At 43.4% G+C, this 27,182-nt stretch overlaps 1 protein-coding gene and 1 long non-coding RNA gene across 2 annotated transcripts; one reads left to right on the forward strand and one right to left on the reverse strand.

Moving 5' to 3' along the window:
• On the reverse strand, positions 1-18,404 carry LOC115479417. Its single transcript, XR_003943690.1, has 4 exons — positions 18,393-18,404; positions 10,205-10,214; positions 10,013-10,018; positions 1-417 (listed from the first exon to the last, which is right to left on the reverse strand). It is a non-coding gene; the product is annotated as an uncharacterized LOC115479417 (long non-coding RNA).
• On the forward strand, positions 12,969-26,422 carry LOC115479415 (histone H3.3-like). The gene is made up of 3 exons (XM_030217294.1): positions 12,969-13,122; positions 21,155-21,308; positions 25,971-26,422. Exons 1-3 carry the CDS (start codon positions 12,995-12,997, stop codon positions 26,097-26,099), a joined length of 411 nt encoding a protein of 136 aa, XP_030073154.1. The 5' UTR covers positions 12,969-12,994; the 3' UTR covers positions 26,100-26,422.
• Positions 26,423-27,182: the final 760 nt, after the last annotated feature.

The following is a 27,182-nucleotide window of genomic DNA, read 5'->3' on the forward strand; positions in this document are numbered from 1 at the left end:
TGAAATTTTTATCATAAAGTACCAGCTCTGCACTTGGAAGACCAAGACAGCAGGCAAAGCTAACTTACAGCCACCTCCTGGATTGTTGTTGCTTTTCAGGAATGTCACTAATTGTATTCAAATAGCAGGAGCATTTTCAGGAGTCAACCTCTGCCATCAAACAGAAAAATATTCTACAAGATCAGCTCCGGAGCAGGCTCGTCTTTGCTAATGTTAAAATACATACAATGAATTTAACAGATTAAATAGTGCACACGTAAGAATGCAAGTCCACATGCAGTTGTTCGCATTGCAAAAGAATATCTTGATTAGAGGATTTTGACTTCACAATGATTAGCATTATACGTCTTCTTACATAAGTATCTAAAAATTAGATTTGTTTTCCAATACAACAGAGTTAACACTAAGTATATAGTCCTATGTCTTTTTTTTTTTTTTTTTTATCCTAAAACTTGGAATTCCATGTGTATTAAAGGTGATGTGAATTTTCATGTACACAGTCACTGTGGATAGCTTACAGGGGCTGCACAGCAAGACTTCCTATACTTTTCCTTTACCTATTGTGTTTTTATGGTTTTCTTTATTAAACTAAAATTCCCATCCTGGCAACTTCAACTGTGGCAGCTCGTGCAGTAGGAGACTAGAATTGTGACAGCGGCAAGTTTATATACCTAAACATCACAGTAGGAGGTGGGTGTGGTTACGATTGTAACATAAGCAGGGTTAAGCTGGTTGCAGCAGCAGTGCCAGAACTAACATTAGATATAGTGATGTGCATATATCAATTCTTAAATGGGTAAGTAATTTGCCTGCTCATTTTTTTAATGGAATTGGGATCACGCATGTTACACAGAGAGGCTAAGGATGGCCTGTCCCAAAGAATGAGATTTCTAAAAGTGTCCTAGGTATAAACATGGAAAGAGTTTAGTGGGTTCTTTTCTTTTCACTCAAGGATTTATAGACCATTTGGTGGTGCTGGTACACATTTAAAGTACAAATCCAGCATGGGTGTGCATGTTTTAATGTACTGAGTAGGGTTGCCAATTTCTTGCACACTTTGTGCCTAACAGTAGCCCAATCTACCATCACATCCACTTCTTTATGGTGCTGTGTTTTTTTTTTTAATTTTTAGAAGTCTTTATTCAATGGGAATAAACAATTCACAGAAAATTGCAAGAAACTCACAACACACATATATAAAACAACGTGTGGTAAACAGCAAACTAGACCAAGGCACAATCAACCTGGTACCGCACAATTCAATGCCACCTCATCCCCAAATCATGTAAGGCCCTTAGCCACCTCTAATTATTTAGAAACATTTTAAACTGTAAAACCTATCCAAATAACAAAAAAAAAAAAAACACACACACAAACCCCCAAGTAAACACACTCAAACACACATGCATGTACACTGCATGTAATTTAAGAAACAATCTCTTCCAGATGTATGGTGGTATGGTTCTAAGGCATCTGTGTGTATTGTACATTTTCAGTCTTCTTTCTAGTAACTTGCTAGAGCCTAGAACTTTCACCACAATTTGACGCTTAAGTTGGTTGAGATCAGCCCAACTCCAACCATCTTGTTAGCCAAGAGGCAGATGTCGCAATGGTAGCAATACTCTAAACCACAGCACCAGAAGCTGAACAGAGGCTCACCCCGTCACAATATCACTTTGTATTATCCACACCATGTATTTGTTCATACCGGAATCGGCTTTCGCCGTTAACGGTAATATGTAAGGCACATTGAGCCTGCAAATAGATGGGAAAATGTGGGATAATAGAAATGTAACAAAATGAAGCGCTGCTAGGGGCCAGAGTACAAAGGAGAGGTCCCATTGGGATAAGACAGGCCAAAACGGGGAACAAAGCTATGTGGTGGCTGCCCCTTCCGGAAGTAGACATCAGGCAAGGCTGCTAGAGACTTATTCTCTTCCCCCCCCCCCCCCCCCCCCCCCCCCGGGGGCACTTGATAGTAGGCCAGAGATAATTCAGAGCAAGACTGTGGTCCAGCCCCTCCTGGAGAAAAAGAAATGCCAACACCTCTGTCTTCCAGGGAGAAAACGTCCTCTGATCGCACCACCCTTCAAAAGTATCCCACACCCTTACATATGCCTGAAAAGTAGAGGACATCTTTGCCCACAACAAGGTTTTGACCACAGGTGTTAAGTATCCTTTGTGCCCCATCCTCCTGGGAGAGCAGATATGATGGTCTACACATGCACTCATCTGAAAAAGGTCAACAGTTTTTTTTCCACTGGTAAAGTTCTAGGTCTATCCATCCTACTGTATCAACTTAGCATTTGCACAGGACCTCCGGGATAAGAGGAGAAAATGACTTATTAAATTCAGACAGAAAAAATACAATAGAGCTATGTTGTAGTATAAACATTGCTGGATTTCTAGTTAACTCTGCCAATGACTATTAAAAGCCCCCTTTAGCTCATTTCTTTTAAATGTTTGGCTTATAAATTTAAACTGGCTAGTATAGCTTGTCTATATAAGAGCTGAAAAGCACTGCTCTACTACTGTGAGAACATCTGTAAAAGCTGAAACAAACTAACTAATTTTGTGTAAGGGAAAAGACCTCAGTGGCTCTCACAGTTCCTTACAAGGAGCCCATGGAAGAACTCCACAACAGGACCACCATGCTCGGTCAAAAACCCTTAAGTTACCTTACAACCATGTCATCATCATCGGTCAAAAACTCTTTTTAAGTTATTTTATTGTGTACTAGGAAAAAATGCCCGTTTCAGAACGCAATGAAACGGGCGCTAGCAAGGGGCTCCGTCCCTCCGAGCTCCTTGCCTTGTTCGCCACAGTTTCCGTTTCGGCCCTCGAGTGTCATAGCTCCGCCCTCGACGTCATGACGTTTTGACGCGAGGGCGGTGCAGACACTCCAGGGCACACCGGATATCTCGGGCGCTTCAATTTCCGTGGAGGCTTCAGAACGTTGGGGTTGCCTTTTATTTAGAGAGATATTACTATATAAAATTCCTACTTATCACTAACACCCGGTGTAAATCTGTGTAACTATAATTTTCTTAAATTTATCATTGCGTATTGTGCCTGTAAAAAGTGCATTGATACTGACAAAACACTTATCTTGTAAAACTAATTAGATGCTCTCAAGCTCAACAGAGCCTTCTGCTTCATCAGCCAAATCTGTGGGTGCTAATGCGTGCTGAATATCCCCAATATTGAACAACTCCCTTCATTATATCCAAGGAGGGTTACTTTCTAATGGGCACTAGACTGAAGAGCTGAATCACACTAGTTTGGTGTGGTTGCTTGTTTTTCAGCGGTACTTACATAAGGCCAAATGCTAACACCTCATCTCTGTATACAAAGATGGCGTTCTGAATGATAAGGAACACTGAAATGCTAACTTGGCAGGCCTTAACATAGAATTCAAACCGGAACTTCAATCAAATGCCTGCCATTCAATGGCATTTAAACCATGTGGTTCGTTTTTAACCTGTTAAACCACCTCTGTTCAAGCTGCTACAATTTTTTAACCCAATTCCCTCCCCTTATGTTATCTTGTACTTGATCTGCAACAAAGTACGTCAAAATGGTAATATGTTTTATAGTCAAACTGTGCCTTACAATAGGAGCATGTAACATTTTTATGTAAATTACATGACCACTATGACAATTGGTACAATTGTTGTTTGATTCACAGCAGTCTTAAATTGTGTCGTCTCTTCGGTGATATTTAGAGTAGCAACCTTGTGAAACAGTGAAAGTGATAGGACAAATTAATGGACTCAAAATTTCTTTCAAATTACACCCTCTGGCAAATGCTACTCTCAAATCGGTGTTGGCAAAAACAAGATGACTTTGAACTATGCCCCAATATTTATAAACTAGTGAGAAATGCCCGTTTCAGATAAAAATGAAACGGGCGCTAGCAAGGTAATCCCCCCCATCCTCCCTCCTAAGTTCCAGACCCCCCCTCCGTCCCTCCCTTCTGATTTCCACACACCCCTCTCCCTCCCTCCCTCCATCCCTCAGTCACTTGGTTGCGAGTTTGTGATTAAAGTTCGCAGCGCTCTCCCCGCTGCTGTCACTGAATGTGTGGGACTCCCTGCTGCTGTCACAGAATCTGTGGAACTCGTGTGTTGTGCCTTCCCCCGCCCTCTACGTCATTGCGTTTTGACTCGAGGGCAGAGGTACAGTGACTGCAGGCCTCATCCCGCCCTCTACGTCATAGCGTTTTGACGCGAGGGCGGAGCTACACTGACTGCAGCCCAAACCGGATATCTCTGGCGCCTCAAGTTTCCGGCTTGAGGCTTCATTGGAACATTGGAGGTGCCTTTTATATATATAGATGATATCTGTGTATTGTCTGCTACGTGAATTAAATTTCAGTACGCGTCTGATATGTAGTAACTGATGCAGAACCTGTGTTACCTTGTAACAGACTCTAAAAAAAAACCAAGGAGGAGACAGCATGGCGTCAAAAAGTTAAAGCCACTTAGGTTAACGTCTGTGTTTCCCCTTCTCTTTCTCAGGCAGCCGTCCTTTTGTGTCCACTCAAAACAAAGCAAGCAAACTTATGAGCTGCTGCATCTACATTGTTCTTAATTGTTGGTAGCATTTTTATTAATGTCATTTATATTTTCAAATATGCCGGCTTGTGCAGCATATGGATGTACACAGAGGAAATATAATAACGGAATAACTTTTCATAATTAGAGTACTAATCTATATAAATAATTCTCACCTCCAATTCTGAAGCTCACAGTGTGGCTGGGAAACAGTGAAGCCCTGTACTGTTGTAGCCTGTCAGCACCACTCCTTGTCACTGTCACTCATACACCCGCCCCCCCCCAGCCACGCCCCTTCTGGACATAATTCGCTACCTGAATGTTCTATTGAGGCCCCAAGCTCCAGCCACTTCTGTCAGCAGTTCGTTAGTTCATGGTGGTGAAGCCTCTCCACTCACCATGTCTGTCTGTCTGTCACTCAATCTGCAGCCCCTCATTATCTCTCCACCCTCATCTCCCCTTACGCTCCTACCCTTAATCTCCGCTCACAGGACAAATCCCTCCTCTCAGTACCCTTCTCCACCACTGCCAACTCCAGGCTCCGCCCTTTCTGCCTCACCTCACCCTATGCTTGGAATAAACTCCTTGAGCCCATACACCAAGCCCCCTCCCTGCCCATCTTCAAATCCTTGCTCAAAGCCCACCTCTTCAATGTTGCTTTCAGCACCTAACCATTGTACCTCTATCCAGGAAATCTAGACTGCCCCCAATTTGATTGACTGCACTTTTTTGGCCTTTAGATTGTAAGCTCCTTTAAGCAGGGACTGTCCTTCTTTGTTAGATTGTACAGCGCTGCGTAACCCTGGTAGCGCTTTAGAAATGTTAAATAGTAGTAGTAGTAGTCACGCCCTTGCGTCGAACGTGATGATGTCGCGGGCGGAGCTATTAAGGAACGCAACGGAAAGGGGGAGTACCGTAATGACGTTGCGGGCGCAGCTATTAAGGAATGCAACGGAAGGGCCTACTCCTCCCCCTCCCTCACAATCACCTGAGTGCGCCGACTAAACAAAACATGGCGCCGAACACGACCGTTCCCGACCGCGACACAATGTGACGTCAGGCCACACGAGCAGCGGGTTCACAGTGAAAAGATCTGCTCGCTGCTTGCCGTGCCATCTTCCATCTAAAAAGCCAGCTGATACTCTTTCCCCAGGTATGTTACGTGGGTGGCCGCACGAGGAGGGGGGGAGTGCCGGTATTCACGACCTCCGTGGGGGTGGAAAGGCGGTGCACTGGGTGCGGAGACTGCAAACGTACCTCTCCAATCCCCTTGCTAGCGCCCGTTTCATTTCAGCCAGAAACGGGCCTCTTTTACTAGTTTATTATAAATTGTAATCAGTGTGTCATTTGGAGGGGCTGGTTATAGGGACACCCTAGCATGTTTTATATTGGTGATTTTATTTTCTTCTGGTAAAGGGCCACTACAACAGACATGTTATGAGAATCAGATGCTCAACATTCAGAGTTTCTATCTATTTATTTATTTACTTATATCCCACATTAAGCATGAATTAGGTTGAAACTTGGGAGCATTTAAAATCTTTTTTTTTCCTGTGCCTAGATTAAAAGCGAAAGATAGTTTGTGGGAACTTGTTCCGGCTAGCCTGAAGTCAGTGCCAGGCAGAATGATAGAAGCTATTATGAAGAGCACAATTACTGAACACATAGGCAAACATGATTCGATGGGACAGAATCAACGTGGATTCAGCCAAGGAAAATCTTACCTCATCAATGTTCTACATTTTTTTTTTTGAAGGTATGAATAAACGTGAATAAAGTGAGCCAACTGATGCAGTGTATCAAGATTTTCAGAAAGCTTTTAACAAAGTCCTTCATAAGAGACTCCTGAGAAAATTAAAAAGCTGAGAAGCTTAGCCCAGATTGGGTGGCAGAGCCAGTGGTTGGGAGGCGGGGCTAGTGGTTGGGAGGCGGGGCTAGTGGTTGGGAGGCGGGGTTAGTGCTGGGCAAGACTTTTACGGTCTGTGCCCTGAAAATGGCAGATACAAATCAAGGTAAGGTATACACAAGAAGTAGCACATATGAGTTTATCTTGTTGGGCAGACTGGATGGACTGTGCAGGTCTTTTTCTGCCGTCATCTACTGTGTGTTACTGTGTTTCTTTTGTTTTGTGGAAAGCAGTGGTACATTTTTATAATATTTCCACAAAACAAAAGAAGCAAAATTTTCTGTTATTACCCAAATGTAAACACAATTATAATGTTAATAAGTTTTGGATGTTATGGAATTCTATTCTGTCACACTGTTATTTTCAGTTTTGGCACAGTATAAGTATAAAATATAAGAAAACCAATGGTCTGCATTAGTTATGTTTAATCAAATGAGAGATTTGCATGAAAAAAATATTTATTTTTATTATTTTATGAAAACCACTTGTCTCTGAACCATGCTAAAAAAAAAAAATCCAGAATAATCCATTTGTAACAAAAGAGATGAGGTGACAATGTGATTCTGTGTGTCCCAATACAAAGAGAGTTTAATTGTACTTCCAATCTTTATAACACCAGGTGCTTCCCAATGCAGATTACAACAACAGTTAAGATGAACTCATCAGTAGACAGGATACCCTCAGTGAAATTTGGCCATGTATTACTGTATTGTATAGAACAGTGTAGACAAATGAGCACAAAATACATCCTTTATCAGTGCTGTTTCCACCAGCTACAATAATTTTTGAAGCTGTTGAAGTGATCATCAGTTTTGATTTCATGATATATATACCTATGGGCACCTTTCAAATAAATAATGCTGTCAAATAAGTAAAATTAAAAAAAATCTTTGGTCCACCTTTTAAGGCACTGCCTATCCAACCGGAACAGTTTTTGACTTTTCACGCATAGGCAGTCCATTATTTCTAATAATCTTTTACTACTGCTTTCAATAGCGTTTGCTATTGTTTTGGATAGTACTTGTGACTCCGCCTACTGGCTTCAAACCATATTATTGGTTAGATAGCTTCGTACCGTCTCCTGTTCTCAATCTAACCTCCTTGTCGACAACTGACCCTTTTCCCCAACCCCCTCTATATACGATCTTTCCCTCCCAAGCTCAAAACCAGTCCAGTAGCATCTCCGAGAGGGGTGTCCTTTCCCGTCTTATCTTCAGATTTGTTTTTAAGGTCACCAGCGGTAGCAGTAGCCATTCACAAGCACACAGATTGCCTACGCCCCCCCAACTTTCCTTCCGCCTTCTATGAGTGCAGTGCACGTCCCGGCCGCATAAGCGATCCGCCCCCTATGACGCAACTTCTGGCTGGGCGGGCGGCTGAGGGAAAGACCAAAGACGTTACGTCTCCGTTCTCGCTTACGGCCTGGATCTTGAAAAGAACAGGTTGAAGAAGAAAGGTTTTTCATCTAAAGTGATTGATACTATGTTGCAGTCCCGTAAACAGTCCACGTCCTTTGCTTATGTTCGTGTGTGGCGGATTTTTGAAAGTTGGTGTGAGGATCGTTCTTGCTCTCCTTGGACCTCTTCTATTCCGGAGGTGTTAGAGTTTTTACAGGATGGTGTAGACCGAGGTCTTGCTCTTTCCTCGTTGAAGGTGCAGGTTGCAGCTTTGGCTTGTTTCCGGGGAAGGATACGGAGGATTTCCTTGGCTTCTTCTCCAGATGTGGTTCGGTTTTTACGAGCTGTGAAATTGATTCGTCCTCCACGTTGTCCGGTGGTCCCGCCGTGGGATTTGAATTTGGTGTTGGAGGTTTTGGTGAGTCCTCCTTTTGAGCCTTTGGTTAAGAGTACTCTTAAAGATCTTACTTTGAAGTCAGTATTTTTGGTGGCTATTACTTTGGCTCGGCGAGTTTCGGAGTTACAGGCTTTGTCTTGTCATGCGCCTTTTCTGATTTTTTTGAAGGAAAAGGTTTCTTTGAAGCCAGTCCCTTCATTTTTACCCAAGGTAGTGTCTTCTTACCACGTGAATCAGGACATTTCTTTGCCAGTTCTGGGGGATAAGTTGGGAGATTCTTCTCAGCGCCGTTTGGCCAAGCTGGATGTACGTCAAGTCTTGCGTTCTTATTTGGCCAGGACTAGGGAGTTTCGGTCTTTGGATAGGTTGTTTGTGTTGTATGGAGGACCTAAGAAGGGAGCTGCAGCTTCTAAAGCAACGATCTCCAGATGGTTGAAGGAGACTGTTTCCTCGGCGTATCTGATCAAGGGCCGTAGAGTGCCTGAGGCACTAAAGGCACATTCGACCAGGAGGGTAGCTTCTTCCTGGGCTGAGAGTTGTTTGGACCCGCCTCAAGATATTTGCAGGGCGGCGGTTTGGTCTTCATTGCATTCTTTTGTGAAACATTATAGAATTGATGTGCAGGCTAGGGAGGATGCCAGTTTTGGTGCAGCAGTTTTGACTTCTGGGATGCAAGGTTCCCGGCCTTATGTTATATACTGCTTTGGTACTTCCCAAGCATCTTGACCGGTCTGGAGGGTCGCTGAGGAAGGTGAAATTAGGTCTTACCTGCTAATTTTCTTTCCTCTAGACCCTCCAGACCGGTCAAGAACCATCCCGCTGTGTACATGTTTCTTTTTCTTTAGTGTGATTCGCAGATTTCTGGTATTGATATGGTCCATGTTGCTATAGCTGAAAGGTATCTAAATTTGGAACTTTGGTGTGAGTTCTGTTCGATTTCCTCTGGATTTCAGAAAAGGACCGTTGCGCGGTGGCGTTCGGTCAGTAGAAGTACGTTTCTATGCTTTGTTTCTGAGTACAGGGTTCTTTGACCTCTCGGGGTTGTGGTTGGTTAATGGTTTGTTTGTGTTCTGCTTTGATAAGGATTTACTGGCTGCTTGGGGGTTGGCTGCTGGCTTATACTGGTTTAAGTTTTAGTGTTCTCAGCTGGTAGGCGTGCATAACCCAAGCGTCTTGACTGGTCTGGAGGGTCTAGAGGAAAGAAAATTAGCAGGTAAGACCTAATTTCACCTTTGAAGAAAGGAGCGGGGCGGAAGGGGGAGCTTAAGCATGAGGAACTGCGGGCTGGGTAGGAGGAGAGGAGGGAAGGATGCTGAAGTGGACCGGGGAGAGATGATAGAACCACGGGGCAGGAGAGTCTCAGTCGTTGAAAGCGTTTGAAGAGGGGAACTCAGAGTGAGGGCAGCCAGATTCACGTGACTTTGTATCTAGAGAATGAATGATACGGGAACAAAGTTTGTCCCCATCCCGCCCCTCTGGGCTCTGCTCAAGCCTTGAACACTTATGATTTTATATATTAAATATTTTTATTAAAGTATAAAAAAGAACACTATGCTGTCCAACTGTTATTTATAAATCACAAATAGAAAACAATAACAATGAGCAACTATAATAACTCCACCCTCACCATCCCCAACAATAGCAGGCTGCTACTACCTCAAGGAATCCTATGACCCTGTTCTTCTTCCCCTATCTTCTGTTGCCAATGATTGATCTTCCCCTAACCCCCCTATCATTTCCTCCTCATCCTCTCCACCCTCTTCTGGCCTTTCTTCTGCTAGAAGCTTTCTTTCCTTGTCAAGTGCCTTGCGCCCTCACTCCACCCTGTTCTTCTACCATTACTTCAAAGCCTGTCAGTCCCTTGGCATTGTTCCCACACTATGGAAACATGCCTTGGTTGACCCCCTTGCTCAAGAAACTACATCTAGATCCCTCCCTTCCAAGTAACTTTTTCACATCTCTAATCTCACTTCAGCAAAATTCTGGACAAACTTGCTCTTGCTCAGCTTGACACCTTTATTGAATGTATTAATATTCTTCTCCCTTATTAGTCTGGCTTTTGTATGCACCACAACACCAAGAACCGCCTCCTTGCCCTTTATACCATCCGTGCTGCTCTGAATCACCGTTTTTCAGGCATTATTACCTCGATCTTTCTTCAGCACTTGACTTAGTTGATCATTCCTGTCTTTATCGTCTCAACACTTTAGGGATCTCTAGCTTAGTCCTTCCGTGGTTCACTAGCTAGCTCTCTGATAGTTCTTTTCCAACTTGTCGCTCCCGTTCTTTCCCTATTTTGTCTGGGGTTCCACAGGGATCCATTCTCCCACCTTGTTTAATATTTTCCTTGCATCCTTTCTCACTATCATACAGGACAGGGCTGTCTTTCTTTCTGCTATGATTCTCTACCATGTCTCTGATGCTCTTGCTCCCCTTACTGTTCTGAACTCTTGCCTCTCTGCAGTCTCCACTTGGCTTAGGGATCATGGACTTTTTCTTAACTCTTCTACATGTGAAGCTATTGGTTGTTTTTGGGTTTTTTTTTGTAGTTCTCATGCTCCTCTGCCATCACCTCCCCCCCTCCTTGGCACTCAGTAGCTCCCCTTTCGCAATTCTGTCAAAGTTTTGGGTGTTTTCTTTGATTATAGGCTAACCTTTAAAGCCCAGATTGATTCTGTTGTTTGTTGTTTGTTCTTTTTTCGCCCTCCACCTTATTTGCTCAGTTTGTTTTATTTCTGTCTGCTCAGTCCATTTGCTGTCTGGTCTTGGCTTTGATCATTCACATTAACTACTGTAATTCCCTCTATGCTGGTCTATCTCTCTCTGCAATTAAATGTTTTCAATTGATCCAGTCTATTGCTTTTAAACTTATACATTGTGCACACCATTTCAACCATGTCACTCCCCTTCTTTGTCTCGAGCACTGGTTTCTTGTCTCTGCTCGGATTAGCTTTATGCTACTGCCAACTCCAGACTTCGCACCTTCTGTCTCGCTACACCCTACGCCTGGAATAAACTTCCTGAGCCCCTACGTCTTGCCCCGTCCTTGGCCACCTTTAAATCTAGACTGAAAGCCCACCTCTTTAACATTGCTTTTGACTCGTAACCACTTGTAACCACTCGCCTCCACCTACCCTCCTCTCCTCCTTCCTGTACACATTAATTGATTTGATTACTTTATTTTTTGTCTATTAGATTGTAAGCTCTTTGAGCAGGGACTGTCTTTCTTCTATGTTTGTGCAGCGCTGCGTACGCCTTGTAGCGCTATAGAAATGCTTAGTAGTAGTAGTAGTATGCTCCTTATGTTAGTCTCTAAATGCCACTTCCCTCATGCTCCATCATACCTGAACAAACTGCTGATTCCCTACTCTCTCTCTCTTGATGTTTACGTTCCTCTTCTTATAACCCTCTATGTGTCCCCTTTCAGCTCTGCACCTGTCTCTTTCTTGCAACGCTGCATTTAGCCCTAATCTCTGGAACAGTCGCCCTTCCCCTCTTAGAGCACCCATGCCTCTACAGCCCTTTAAAGCCAAGTCACAACTCTTCTCCGATTCTTTCGATTCTATTATTTCATAAAACTTCTTTCCTCTTCTCCATTTGGTGTCTCCCCCCCCTTCCCTTTATTTCCCTCTGTCCTTCCCTTTCCGCCTCTCCTCACCCTCCCTTTTCGTTCCCTTTTCATCAGCATTGTCATCAATTTTATTTGATGTAAACCACTTAAGTCGCTTGTCAAGGATCAATTTTGCGGTATATCAAGTGTACAAATGAATTTCAACCATCAAAAGGGCCTGGCTCCGGCCGGGCCACAAAATTCACAACGTGCATAGGAGTATCAGTTTGGAGTTCAGTATTAAACTAGAAAAGGCCTGGCTCCTGCAGCGTTGCAATGAGAACTTTTCCTACTGTCCTTCAAGTTGTGGAGGGTTATTCCTTCCTGCTCTGGACCCTGCTGGTTTGTTTCTGCTCCGGGTTTTTATCTCCCCTGACTGACTCATGCCCTCCTTGTGTTGCACTCTAGAGCTAGGTCTCTTAAGGTGTGCTTAAGGGGGATTGGCAGTTTACTATTTATTTTCATCATATTCTGCCTACTCATTTGCTATCCTGATTTCTTTCTTCATCTTTTTGCAGTGTTTCTTTCTTCTTTTTGTGAACTTCTATATTTTGTGAATCTTTTTTTCCCCCCTTTTATTCTTGCAGCGCCACCTCTTTGGAGAACCATGCAGATTTCCTTTGCCTTTTCCTCTTGATTTTATTTTTCACTTAAATAAAGATCTGTTGCCCTTTGTATAACCCCTTTCAGTTTAGCCCACGGTTCTGCCATTTCGTTTAACCTCCTTTAAATACTTCTCCGTTTTCTATATCACCTTATTCCTCAAAACGGAGACCCAAGGTGATTTTATATAAATAATAATATATTAACATAATATAAAATGATAAATGCAGTAATAATTCCTATTGCAGATCTCCCTGATCCTTTCTGTCATTAAGAAAATTGATATTCTGTGTCGCAGTGTAAATTGAAACAGATTTTCCTCCTGCTCATATAAAATAGCAAAACAAAAACAAACTACCCCCCCCCCCCCCCTCAAATCCATACAATATGTTGGAAGTGTGTGCTGGTTTGAACACTTATCCCAGCAGATGCCCAGTTTTCTCTGGTTGTGCATCTGCTCATCACCTGCCTTTTTTGCCTTTTTATGTGTTTCAGGTTCTGATTGTAATCTAGAGTGCATACACCATGGCCCGTACGAAGCAGACTGCTCGTAAATCCACAGGTGGAAAAGCCCCATGCAAGCAGCTAGCCACTAAGGCAGCGCGGAAGAGCGCCCCACCCACTGGTGGTGTGAAGAAGCCTCATCGTTACAGTTTTGGGCAGGAGGAGCTATCCAGAATACTTGGCATGTTGGAACTAAAGCATAGTTAGGGAGCATTCACCATTCAGATAGCAATGTTTGTGTTTATATTTATTTATTTATATGCATTTGTACCCCACATTTCTCAATCAGGTAGTCGGTTCAATGTGACTTACAGGTTACATCATGTAGACATGTTACAATAACCATTAGAAGGACCTTGAATTGAATCAGTGTGTGGAATATGTATCTTGGAAAGTAGTTTTTAATGTGCTTCAGGTTCCACATGGATAGGAACATTTTCTTCGCTACACTTGAGATTTGTTTGTCCAGGGTCAAGTTTGTCTGAGGTGACTCCAAGGATTTTTAGATTGTGAGATATTGGGAGTGATGTACCCATGGTGGAGATGTTTGGGAATTGGTCAGTGGTGACGTGATTATCAGACATTGTATTTTGTCTTTAAGTTTCAGCTGGAACGCTGATGTCCAGGATTCCATTACGTTTATTCTGTCTATAATCCTGGTCATGATTTCTTGCAGGTTCTTATTAAAAGGTATGTAGATTGATGCATCATCGGCATATATGTGGGGGTTGAATCCTTGTTTGGATAGTGTTTGGACCAGGGGGGGGGGCCATCATTAGATTAAACAGTTTTAGTGAGAGCAGTGAGCCTTGGAGGCCCCCGCGTTCATCTTTCCATGGAGGGGAGAGAGAGGAATTTATTTTCACTTGGTAGGATCTGTTGGTTAGGAATCCTAGCAGCCATTTGAGCAATTTTATTGAGTATTCTTATGAGGATTTGATGGTCAACCATGTCGAATGCACTTGACATGTCAAATTGTAGTAGAAGAATGTTTTTTCCATAGGTAATTTCCTTGTTGAGGTTGGCCAGTAGTGTGATTAGTACTGTTTCAGTGCTGTGATGGGGTCTGAAGCCTGATTGAGATTCATGGAGTATAGAAAATTTGCTGACATAGTCGGTTAGCTGGTTGGCTACTATGCCTTCCATTATTTTGGTCGTTAGATGTATGGATGCCACTGGCCGGTAGTATGAGGTATCATTGATGTTTTTCTTGGCATCTGTAGGGATTGGTGTAAGCGGCATGTTGCATTTATTCAGTGGAAATCGGCCTTTCTGGAACATGTAGGTCAGGTGGGATGTGAGTTGGTCTATGAATCGATCAGGGGTGACTTTTAGTATGTGATCGGGACATGTATTTAGCATGCAGTTGGCGGAGGAGAATTTTCTGCTTTTACTATCCAAGCAGAGGTGCTTTCAAAGAGCTTACAAGATCATGCAGGGACAGAATATGCACAATCCAAGTCTGTGCTGATATCTCAGAGCCATCCCACTTCAGTGCATTGCTCACTGATACCAAGATGTGTTGGTGGTGTCAACAGGGCCGGTCTTAGGCCGAGGCGACCGCATAGGGCCCCGCGCTTAAGGGGGCCCCGCGCGGCACGCCTCAGTCAGCCTCTTCCCAGGGCACCGACGTACGATAATTTTTCTTTTAAATTCACCCTCCGTCGCCGGAATCCAGCACAGCAGCGATCGTCAGTGAAAACGCTCCTCCCCTCCCGAGTCCCCCCGACGTCTGTAGCAGAACAGAAGCTCTTCCTGATTCGTTCATTCTCATTGTCCCGCCCCCGAGGGCGGGACAATGAGAATGAACGAATCAGGAAGAGCTTCTGTTCTGCTACAGACGTCGGGGGAACTCGGGAGGGGAGGAGCGTTTTCACTGACGCTACTCCAGCGGCGATGGAGGGTAAATTTAAAAGAAAAGTTAACCTTCCTTGGTTGGGGGGGAGAAGAGGATGGCAGGAGAGGGCAGGGGGAATAGGAGGGTCGCTGGGCATGGTGGAAGGGGAGGGGGGGTTTCTGGACAGGATGGCAGGGGCAGGCAGGGAGGACAGGAGGGTTTCTGGACATAGGTGGATGGCAGGGGAGAGCAGAGGGGACAGGAGGGTCGCTGGACATGGGTGGATGGCAGGGGAGGGGGGGTTTCTGGACATAGGTGGATGGCAGGGGAGGGCAAAGGGGACGGGGGGGGGGGGTTTCTGCACATAGGTGGATGGCAGGAGAGGGCAGGGGGGACAGGAGGGTCGCTGGACATGGTGGCAGGGGAGGGGGGTTTCTGGACAGGATGGCAGTGAGGACAGGAGGGTTTCTGGACATAGGTGGATGGCAGGTGAGGGCAAAGGGGATGGGGGGGGTTCTGCACATAGGTGGATGGCAGGGGGGACAGGAGGGTCGCTGGACATGGTGGCAGGGGAGGGGGTTTCTGGACAGGATGGCAGTGAGGACAGGAGGGTTTCTGGACATAGGTGGATGGCAGGTGAGGGCAAAGGGGATGGGGGGGGGGGTTCTGCACATAGGTGGATGGCAGGGGGGACAGGAGGATCGCTGGACATGGGTGGATGGCAGGGGAGGGGGGTTTCTGCACATAGGTGGATATCCGGCAGGGGAGGGCAGGGAGGACAGGAGGGTCGCTGGACATGGGTGGAGGGCAGAGGGGACGGGGGGGGGGGGGGTTGCTGGACATAGATGGATGGCAGGGGGGACAGGAGGGTCGCTGGACATGGGTGGATGGAGGAGAGAGAAGAAATGCTGGACATGGATGGAGGCAAGGGAAGAGTGAGGAAGGAGATGAGGTGAGGGAAAAGGAAGAGAGGAGAAAAAGTGCACATGGATATAGAAAATAGGCAGAAGCTGGATCCACTGGACAGTCAAGTCTGCGGAGGTCCCAGCTTTTACTTACGGATGTAGGGCAAGAAATGAAGAAGAAAGGCGGAAAGTAAAGAAATAAATGAAAAGGAAGCCCTGGAAACGGAGTTAAGAGGACAGATAGCAGCAGAATCAGATACTGAGCCAGCATGATCAGAAAAACAAAGTCACCAGACAACAAAGGTAGAAAAAACTATTTTATTCAGGATTTATTAATTGGAATATGTCAGTTTTTGGAAATGTGCATCTGTGATATTTTTCATGTAAGTTTCAATTTTTGTAGTATTGCTGCATGCTGATTCTGACTTCTTGAGGTAACTTTCCAGTTCAGTATTTTGCCTTCATGTGTTTTTTCAGATGTGATCAAGGAAGGTGCAGTATTCTGCTAGCGTATGGTTTGCAGCCATTTTTTTTTTTTTTTTTTTTTTCACTAGGTTGTGCACTGGTGTTTTAGAGCCCGGTGTAATTAAACTTGGCTTTCCATGCCACGCATAAGGTTGTAGCTCGTCTTGTCCTTGGAATTAGTGCTGTTTATGGTTTCATGATAGCATTTTGCTTATTATTTCAATCAGTTTTTTTGTACAAGTTTAGCGTCATTTGTCTTTATTTGAAATTTCATAATTAAAAAAATTTTCTAAAAATGGAATAATCTTATCAATGGGGTGGGGCTAGGGTGGGGGCGGAGCCAGGCTGGAGCGGGGCTAGGGTGGGCGGGGCTAGGATGGGGCCCCACCAAATTGGTCTGCATAGGGCCCCGCACTTGCTAAGACCGGCCCTGGGTGTCAATACATGTCTAATTATATCATAGAATTATTGAAGGTTACTTTTGTTTTGTTCCTTAATCGTTTAGGGCAGTGGTTCTCCACCAGTGTGTCCCCAAGGGTGGGAGGTGTCACAAAGTATTTGGTGTGGACAGCAAGCCTGTGTTTCTTTTACAGCCATCAGTGCCTGCAAGCTGCGAAGACCAGCAATCTTGTCAGGTTCTTAAAATCCCCGTAACTAGTTCTGCTTCTCCACTACCCCTAATAATAACTGCTGCCTCCAGCCCTATTGCAGGTCTGCTGTCCATGGATTCTATTTACTACGTAGTTTGAGTGACATATTTGCAGGTTTTTGTGTTGCTTCACAGTATCGGGCAGTCAAGAGATTTTGTGGTGCTGTTCTTGATGTGACACTAGAATTTGAATGTATACTGGTATTTGATTTGTTGTATGATACGTGAGAAATTTGGGACTGATGTGTTGCATACAGCTTTTTGATATGGGGAAAGGGAATGGGACTTGTATACCGCCTTTCTGTGGTTTTTCCAACTACATTCAAAGCGGTTTATATATTATATACAGGTACTTATTTGTACCTGGGACAATGGAGGGTTAAGTGACTTGCCCAGAGTCACAAGGAGCTGCAGTGGGAATCGAACCCAGTTCCCCAGGATCAGGGTCCGCTGCACTAACCACTAGGCTACTCCTCCACTCATACTAAACTTACAGTTAAAAAAATGAAATATTTAGGTGTGCTTTGTGAATTTTAGTGTTTGTGTCACATACATGAATGTTGTCTGTCAAGTGTGTCGTAATAGAAGAAAGGTTAAGAACCACTGGTTTGGGGTATATTTATTTATTTTATTTTATTTATTAGGATTTATTTACTGCCTTTTTGAAATAATTCACTCAAGGTGGTGTACAGTAAGAATAAATCAAACATAAGCAATAGACATTACAGTAGTAAAAATATTCAAATAACAATACAAAGTATGTCATAGTGTTCTACTTACAATTCCAACACAATATGTAATAGAACATTTTAAAAGACAGCATGGGGTATAAACAAAGATGGAACATATAGGTAAGAGAGTAAGAGGAAGAAAATAAGGTGACTATTTAAGAAAGTTGCACGTGAGGTCAGAGAGATAATTAAATATAGTTAAGTAGGAGTGGATAAACATGTCCTGCTGCAGTATGTGTAACTTGTGTCACTCCCCATATGTGTGAGCCAAGAAGCCAATTACTTCTTCCATTAAAGGCCTGGTTGAAGAGCCAGGCTTTCACCCTCTTCCTGAAGTAAAGATAGTCTTTTGTGTATCTGAGCCTTTCTGGGAGAGCATTCCAGAGTGAGAAGGCTTGTTTGTGGGTATCACACTGTGTAATGTCTTTTGGAGAGGGTGTGGTTAGAGATATCTCTTGGGGAGGACCTTAGTGTTGTTGGAGGTATGTAGAGGGTCATCCTGTTCTTGAGGAGTTTGGGTGTATGAGCAATGCATGGAGGGAGAGTGGTTGCTTTTTATTTGTATGATGAAAGGAGAATGAATGCCTTGGGTTTCTCTAGATTCCAACTCCTTGCTAGGATAGAGAGACTTTCCTAAATCCTCAGTTGAAGAGCAGGAGGAAATCAGATGTACTAGTGGTTGACGTTAGACAGCACTAACGCTGACACAGACCCGCTGTTTTGGAGCTCAGATCAGTAGGTCTTCCTGAGCACTTATGTGGGTTCCCATTCAGTAGCTGCCTTCCGAGTCCCCTTGATATGCTTTTTGTCTTTGCATGGACACCAATCCTACTCTTTCTCCTCTGGCACTGCCTTAATGAGTAGGCTTTTTGGCCCACTGTGTGATCTAATTAGACAAGACCATAGAGGACCAGAAGCAAAAGGGCACACCCATTCCACAAGTAAACATAACTCACACATTACTACTAACAACTATGCATATGTCAAAATTCCTTTATTAACTGTTACAATAACCAAATGGATTAAAATTCTACTAAGCTACTTATATATATGCCTACTCCACTCACACTCTTACATTCAAACCAACATTCACCTATCTCATACTCACACATACCATACATACATCACAAACATTAACAAACACATAAATTGTTGCATAATATGCAACATGGGACCAGTCATCTATTAATAACGTTTCAAATCCAAGTCCAACACAATTGCTTTTGATACTTGAATTGAATATATAAGGATTGAACGGCTACTCATAACCGCCCACCCAAGTTCTTAATTAAAAGGGTGTGTATCAGGTGAAAGATCCTCATGAGAGTCAGCGAACCTGCAAAGTCCCCACAAAAGCTAGAAATCACGATATTCCAAACTGTTATATGCAGAGTGAATCTACTCCGACGTGGAAATAGTGGAACCCAGTCCGTCACAATACAAATATGCCTGTAAAATCCTTGAACAACAGCGATGCTTCATCCATAAACTGGACCAAATATCTTACAGAGAAGACGCTTGTGTTGAGTAATGACCCTACTCGATTCGTGTTTCGCTCGTACGAGCGTCGTCAGGGGTCTGCATGATAAAAATATATAAACATCAAAACAACCAAAAACATTCATTCAAACTTTCACATAACTCACATATATACAAAAACCAAATGATTTAAATCTCTTACCGACCATAAACAGGTCGCTGGGAACTCACTCCCATGCTATGCAGCGGTGCCGTCAGCCACGACACCCGTTCATGCGTTAGGAGCGTACCAGAATTACCTTCTGTATATATCTTCATCAGTTTAAAGGGCAAGCCGCTCAATTTCCGCTGCATAGCATGGGCGCATGAGTGAGTTCCCAGCGACCCGTTTTTGATCGGTAAGAGATTGGTTATTGTAACAATTAATAAAGGAATTTTGACATATGCATAGTTGTTAGTAGTAATGTGCGTATTAGAGAGGCAATACGCTGTGGGTTTCATTATGGCAATTTATCAGGGACAGGTGAGAATCTCCAAGAGCTGCTTCATCCCTGATGAAATTGCCATAATGAAACCCGCGGCATCGGGTGTTAAAGAAAGGGAGCTGATTTGAATGTTCGAATGACTGTCTCCTAGATTGTCAGTTTTGGAGGCCGTACCTTGCGAAGGATGTTAAAAAAATGGAAGCAGTGCAAAGAAAAGCTACGAGGATGGTATGGGAGTTGCGTTCCAAGACGTATGAAGAGAGACTTGCTGACCTGAACATGTATACCCTGGAGGAAAGGAGGAACAGGGGTGATATGATACAGACGTTCAAATATTTGAAAGGTATTAATCCGCAAACGAATCTTTTCCGGAGATGGGAAGGCGGTAGAACGAGAGGACATGAAATGAGATTGAAGGGGGGCAGACTCAGGAAAGATGTCAGGAAGTATTTTTTCACAGAGAGGGTGGTGGACGCTTGGAATGCCCTCCCGCGGGAGGTGGTGGAGATGAAAACGGTAACGGAATTCAAACATGCGTAGGATATGCATAAAGGAATTCTGTGCAGAAGGAATGGATCCTCAGAAGCTTAGCTGAAATTGGGTGGCGGAGCAGGTGGGGGGAAGAGGGGTTGGTGGTTGGGAGGCTAGGATAGGGGAGGGCGGACTTATACGGTCTGTACCAGAGCTGGTGATGGGAGGCGGGACTGGTGGTTGGGAGGCGGGAAATACTGCTGGGCAGACTTATACGGTCTGTGCCCTGAAAAAGACAGGTACAAATTCAAGGTAAGGTATACACATATGAGTTTTATCTTGGGCAGACTGGATGGACCATGCAGGTCTTTTTCTGCTGTCATCTACTATGTTACTATGTTACTATATGTCAGCGTTTCTAGGCAGGAAGCCTGGGGACGGTTAAGTGCATTTCTTTATCAAGATATAAGTGATCTAACATCGCTGGCATTATGGACATTTATAGTTTATGAATTTGTTGAACAGTTAACTCCGAAGTGCAATGTGCAATATTCATTTTGCCTGATGATAGAGATGCAATAAGCTCACCCAATTAATGGTTATTTGAAATTGGACCATGGCATGGGTGTACTATTATTTTTCTGAGGGCTTTTCTCCATATTTAGCTTTAGTAGGGGTCTTCTAACTCCTGGTTTGTTTTGTTGTACATTAAGTATTACCAGTGAGTAAGAGTGTTGTTATTGATTGTTTGAGTATGACAACTAGACATGACACATCCCTCAGCTTTGGGGTTCCAAACATAGCGTAGCTGATGTTTTCCTATTTGTCAATGGAAAAAACAAAGCTGTGTATGTGTAATGTAGGTTCTTTGTAGACAGAAGGCTAGATCAGATGCAGAAACCCACCCTCCATCCCCTAGAGTTAGCCCCTATGCTCATATCAGATTGATAGGTTTGGGAGAGTGAGGTTTTGTGTGGGAGCTGGTGCATATGCTCAGAAAGACTTCATGACCTTTCTGAGCTCAGAGAGCAGGGTCTGTTTTGGTGCCTTTGAATGATGTCGCCTACGAATGTGGCTGATTTATCCTGCTATCTATGGAGAACTCCTGTTACATGTAAACAGTCTTGTTCTTTTACTCTACGCCTTTTTTTTTTGACAGACCAGGCACTGTAGCTCTGCGTGAGATCCGCAGGTACCAGAAATCAACAGAGCTGCTAATCCGTAAACTTCCCTTCCAGCGTCTTGTGCAAGAAATCACTCAGGACTTCAAGACGGACCTGCCTTTCCAGAGTGCTGCCATCGGAGCCCTGCAGGTGTGTACGTCCCAACCGTGCCACTATCCTAAACACAAATCTAATCCAGTCTTCAGCAGGTCACTAAGCAACCCTGCAAATTATTCTGTAGAGTACTGTGTATATAAAGAGCACTACATAAATTTAATTTAAACACGTCTATTCTGCCCTTTCATTTAATGAAGCTCACATAATAACTCATCTTACTCTCTTACATATCTATATGTTCCATCTTTGCTTTGCCCTTCACTATCAATTAAAATATTCTATTACGTATTGTGGTGACATTGTAAGTAGTATTCTATGCCATACTTTGTATTGTTATTTGAGTATTTTTACTTCTGTAATTGCCTATTGCTCATGTTTGATCTATTCTTACTGTACACCGCCTTGAGTGAATTCCTTCAAAAAGGCGGTAAATAAATCCTAATAAATAAATTCATACATAAAACCAAGTCAGCAAAGACCATAACCATTAAAGCAAATAAAAACAAAACTATACCATTAACTTTTTATTAGAGCTTCTTTGTATTTTATTATCGTAGGCTGCCAAAGTAGTGTACTAAATTAAAACTTTAAAATTATATACAAAAACAAAAATAAGTCATTACAGCTGTTTCCTTGAGCCTATATTTATTTATTTATTTATTGCATTTGTATCCCACCTCTTTGCAGGCTCAAAGTGGCTTACAATACATCATGAGTAGTGAAGGAATGTTAATAGATAAACATTTGGTATTGCAGGATCTTGGTCAGCATGATGATAGTAAAACAAACATAATAAACGAAATCATAGTGTACAGCAGATATTATGAAACAAGTTCTGAATATAAATATGCGAGTTGAGCGTATTCACAGTTGTTGATCTTTGTGTCTTCAATAGTATGGGGAAGTTTGTTCTTTCGTATATCGATTTCAAACTGCGTGGTAGTGCGTTCCATAACTGTGTGCTCAGGTAGGTAAAGTTTGACGCGCGCATTATTTTGTATTCATTCCTTTGCAGCTAGGGAAGTGCAGATCAAGGAATGTGCGGGATGATCTTTTGGCATTCCTAGGTGGTAGGTCTATCAGGTCTGACATGTAAGCTGGTGCATCTCCATGGATAATTTTATGAACTAGTGAGCATATTTTAAACGTGATGCATTCCTTGCGTGGGAGCCAGTGTAGTTTTTCTCGTAGGGGCTTGGTGCTTTCAAATTTTGGTTTGCCAAATATGAGTCTGGTTGCAGTGTTTTGGGCTGTCTGGAGTTTCTTGATTATTTGTTCTTTACAGCCGGCATGTAGTGCGTTGCAATAGTCTAGATGACTGAGCACCATTGATTGTACCAGGTTGCGGAAAACACTCCTTGGGAAGAAAGGTCTTATTCTTTTTAATTTCCACATAGAGTGGAACATCTTCTTGGTTATGTTTTTCGCGTGGTTCTCTAGTGTTAGGTGTCAATCAATAGTGACTCCAAGTATTTTTAGGGTTTCTGAGATAGGAAGGTTTAGAGTTGGGCTTTCAGCTCAGTCTGAACCAAGGCTGGTATCTGCCACCAGGAGCCTTCACTGCCTAGTGCCCCAGTATCTTTCTATGTTCCTTCCCAACCTGCCTAGCCCAGCCATCCCCACAGCAGTCCTGATCTAACTGCTGTATACCGGGCTGCTTCTGAAACCCTACAAGTGTGGGGTCTAAATCGGCCACTAGATGTCACCATTGCATGATGAATATTATGCCATCCGAGCAGCCCTTTGCTATTTTGGAGGCCCTTTTACTTAGCTGAAAGTGGAGTACTGCAAGATGCGCTCGGGTTTCCTGTGGTAACTTTGATATCTATGCATGCTAAACAATGTTTCAATTTTTTTTGAGGGGGCACATCTGGCAGAATGAGTGTTGTGTTAGTGCACAGTAATGTAGATGCGCTATCTTGCCAGTGCACGGAGGAGTGGCCTAGTGGTTAGGGTGGTGGACTTTGGTCCTGGGGAACTGAGGAACTGCGTTCGATCCCCACTTCAGGCACAGGCAGCTCCTTGTGACTCTGGGCAAGTCACTTAACCCTCCATTGTCCCAGGTACAAATAAGTACCTGTATACAATATGTAAGCCGCATTGAGCCTGCCATGAGTGGGAAAGCGCGGGGTACAAATGTAACAAAAAATAAATAATGCAGGAGCCCTTGTTGCCTACAAAATGTGTGCTCATGTGGTAACTTAAAAATTGGACTTGTGCCAACGGCAACATTGACGCAAGAACATCAATGGAAAAATTGGGGGTTTTACAGCCAGTGGCGTTCCTAGGGGCGCTGACACGCGCCCCGCCCCCCGGGTGCAGCGCACCCCCCGGAACAGCATGACCCCCCCTCCGGCGAAATAACTCCCAGGTGCAGTGTGACCACCCGGCGAAAGAACCCCCCCCCGGGTGCACGCCGCTGGGGGGGGGGGGGTGCCACGCGCCTGTCAGCTCTTCATTTCCATACTCCCTCTGCCCCAGAACAGGAAGTAACCTGTTCCGGGGCAGAGAGAGCATGAAAATGAAGAGCCGACAGGCGCGCGGCACCCCCCCCAGTGGCATGCACGTGGGGCGGACCGCCCCCACCGCCCCCCCTTGGTACGCCACTGTTTACAGCCAAGATAAAAATGACCTTAGCATGTGGGAAAGACCCATGTAAGGACACGCTAAGATCAATTTTTACCAGAGCTTAGTGAAAGGACCCCTTGGGAACCAATGCCAGGCTCTCCCACACTGCAGTGGCAGCATAACGTGTTTCTAGAAGGTTGTCTTTGGCGCAGTTGTAATAGTATGTAAAACTTCCATTTTCTTAGCTGTCCTTCAACTTTAAAATCCATTTTAAAAGTCCCATTAGCTTTTCTTTTTTTATTATTATTACATCAAGCATTATATCTTGAATCCAGAAAATGATGATTATAGTCAATACATATTGCAGGAAAATATCTCTCTCTATATAAAAGGCACCTCCAACGTTCTAAATTTGTAGTTGCAAGATCCCATGAGTGTCTGCCCCGCCCCCGCGTCACAACGTGATGACAATGAGGGCGGAGCAATGACACTCAACAAATCGGATTCTCATTCGGTAATCTCTGTTTCCACTCCCCAATGCAGCCGTCATTCCCATACACTCAAAACCAACCAACAACGGCGCTGGACCCCGTCACCCCGCCCACAGTCCCCCTCACCCACCCTCCCGCAGCCGATCGCTCACCGTTCCACCGCCCTCCCTCTCCTCTCCGACTCCGGCCATGGTGCACGACGATTACTACACACGAGCAAGGAAGCCCATTGGTTAATCTCTGTTTCCACTCCCCAACACAGCCGTCATTCCCATACACTCAAAACCAAGCACACAGACGGTTTTTTTTTCTTCCGAGGAGCACACACACACACATTCACTCTCTCACACACACTCACTCTCACATACACTCTCTCAAACATAAACACTCCAAGGAAAACCTTGCTAGCGCCCGTTTCATTTGTGTCAGAAACGGGCCTTTTTTTACTAGTATATATATATTATAAAGTTAGCACAGAATTAACAAAGTAAGAAACTATTAACTCATCTTTAGCCCACTATTTTGGGGGTGCACACAATATTAAAGGCAAACAGAGTAATCTGAATTAGAACCAAATTTCTAATTCTAAAATAAGGCGGCTAATAGGAGCAAACCGGGTGACTTAATAATAATTACGGAGTTGATGTTGATATAGTCCTTGATGTTGGCGGCAGTGAGTCTTTCAGCTTGGCTTCTAAAAAATTGTTAAGCTGTTTCGCCTCAAAAAATACATATTTGATAGAATTTAATTTTATTATGCACTTGCAGGGGAAGTTTAGCCAATATAGTGCACCGAGCTGCAATGCCTTCGGCCTCAATTTCAGAAATTCTTGTCTCTTCCTTTGTATGGCTCTTGAGACATCAGGATACATCCTACTTTTACAACTCAGGAAATCTTGTCCTTTACGTAGAAAAAATTGTTTGAGTATCCAGTCGCTGGCTGTAGTATGAAGATTACCTTAAGTGTTGCTGTTGTCAATCCCACATTGTCTTCTTCAATAATTTGAGTCAGATTTAAATTCAAAGTTTCTATTGGAGATACCGTATTCTCTCCTTGTTCTAAACATTAGATATTCTTTTCACAGCCTATAAGGGTTTATACCCCAGGCACAGCACTCAACCTTTACTATATGAATTTATAAAACCCCTACATCTTGCCCCATCCTTGGCCACCTTTAAATCTAGACTGAAAGCCCACCTCTTTGACATTGCTTTTGACTCGTAACCACTCGCCTCCACCTACCCTCCTCTCCTCCTTCCTGTACACATTAATTGATTTGATTTGCTTACTTTATTTATTTTTTGTCTATTAGATTGTAAGCTCTTTGAGCAGGGACTGTCTTTCTTCTATGTTTGTGCAGCGCTGCGTACGCCTTGTAGCACTATAGAAATGCTAAATAGTAGTAGTAGTAGTAGTAGAAATAGAGCACTCTGCGCATCTCCATGGGTAAAAAGCACTTTTTAAATCATTTGTGACTGTAATGAAGGATTTACCGTGCAACTTACACACAATTCAAAAGGATAGTGAAAATAACAGCTGTATCTCCTTGCCAGCAGATAGGAATTTCTGCCCCCCTCCATCCCCCCACTATACACATCATGCTTTTTTCTTATTTTCTGTGTGTTTCTTTGACAGGAAGCCAGTGAAGCTTACCTGGTGGGACTCTTCGAAGACACCAACCTCTGTGCTATCCATGCCAAGAGAGTCACTATCATTCCCAAGGATATCCAACTGGCTCGCCACATCCGTGGGGAACGAGTTTAAGTTCTGGCTCAGTTTGAAGAATGGTCTGTCTGTCCCACCCCCTCACCCATTCTGTTCAAATAGACTGGCGTTTTTTTCTCTCTTTAGCAGCTAGGACCTGAAAAGTGTATAACCAGTAATGTAGCTATGTTTTTCTACGTGTGGAAGTGTCAAGAAATCCTATATTAGAAAAAAGTGAGATAATTTAAACTTGGATTATTTTATTTCCTTTTTATTTTGTTAATAAGATCTATTTTTTTCTTAACAACATCAAATAAAAACAGACAAAAGGGAGATCAATTTTTTTTACAACAGCTGTTTTTGTACACACAATTGTCAAATCGAGGAACAAAAGCTTAAAACCCTTGACCTATATATATATATTTTTTTTCTATAGTAACATAGTAGATGTCGGCAGAAAAAGACCTGCATGGTCCATCCAGTCTGCCCATGACAAACTCATATGTGTATACCTTACCTTGAATTTGTACCTGTCCTTTTCAGGGCACAGACCATATAAGTCTGCCCAGCAGTATTTCCCGCCTCCCAACCACCAGTCCCGCCTCCCATCACCGGCTCTGGTACAGACCGTATAAGTCTGCCCTCCCCTATCCTCGCCTCCCAACCACCACCCCCTCTTCCCCCCAACTGCTTCTTTTTCCCATCATGTAAATACGTATTGATAAAAATGACTATATATTATTTTTTTTCAATTTATTTTCTTTTGTTGTGTAGGAGAGGAGAGTGGTGTCAATACATATACATTTTTTATGTTTGTTTGCCTGTGTTGAATGTTTAGGATCTGAATTTTGTCGTTTTCAGATTTCTCGAAAACAAGGTGGTAATAAACAGATGTTTAAAAAACAAATAAGCATTCCTAATTTCTTATGAGTTATAGTATTACTTGTATTATAGAACTTAATCCACATAAAAGGACAGGGACATTGGTGTTTAGTCTTGAGCTTTGCTTCTTTTTGTATTGTGATTCTTCATTTTAGAAATTAGTGTCGTGTAGCTAAGTGTGCTGTCCAGCAAAATAAGCTGTAAATTGCTAATTTTACTATAGACCTATCTTTTAACAGACCACACTACAGAGCTTCGTAA

The sequence above is a fragment of the Microcaecilia unicolor genome, chromosome 11, assembly GCF_901765095.1.
Source record: "Microcaecilia unicolor chromosome 11, aMicUni1.1, whole genome shotgun sequence".
NCBI lineage: Eukaryota > Metazoa > Chordata > Amphibia > Gymnophiona > Siphonopidae > Microcaecilia > Microcaecilia unicolor.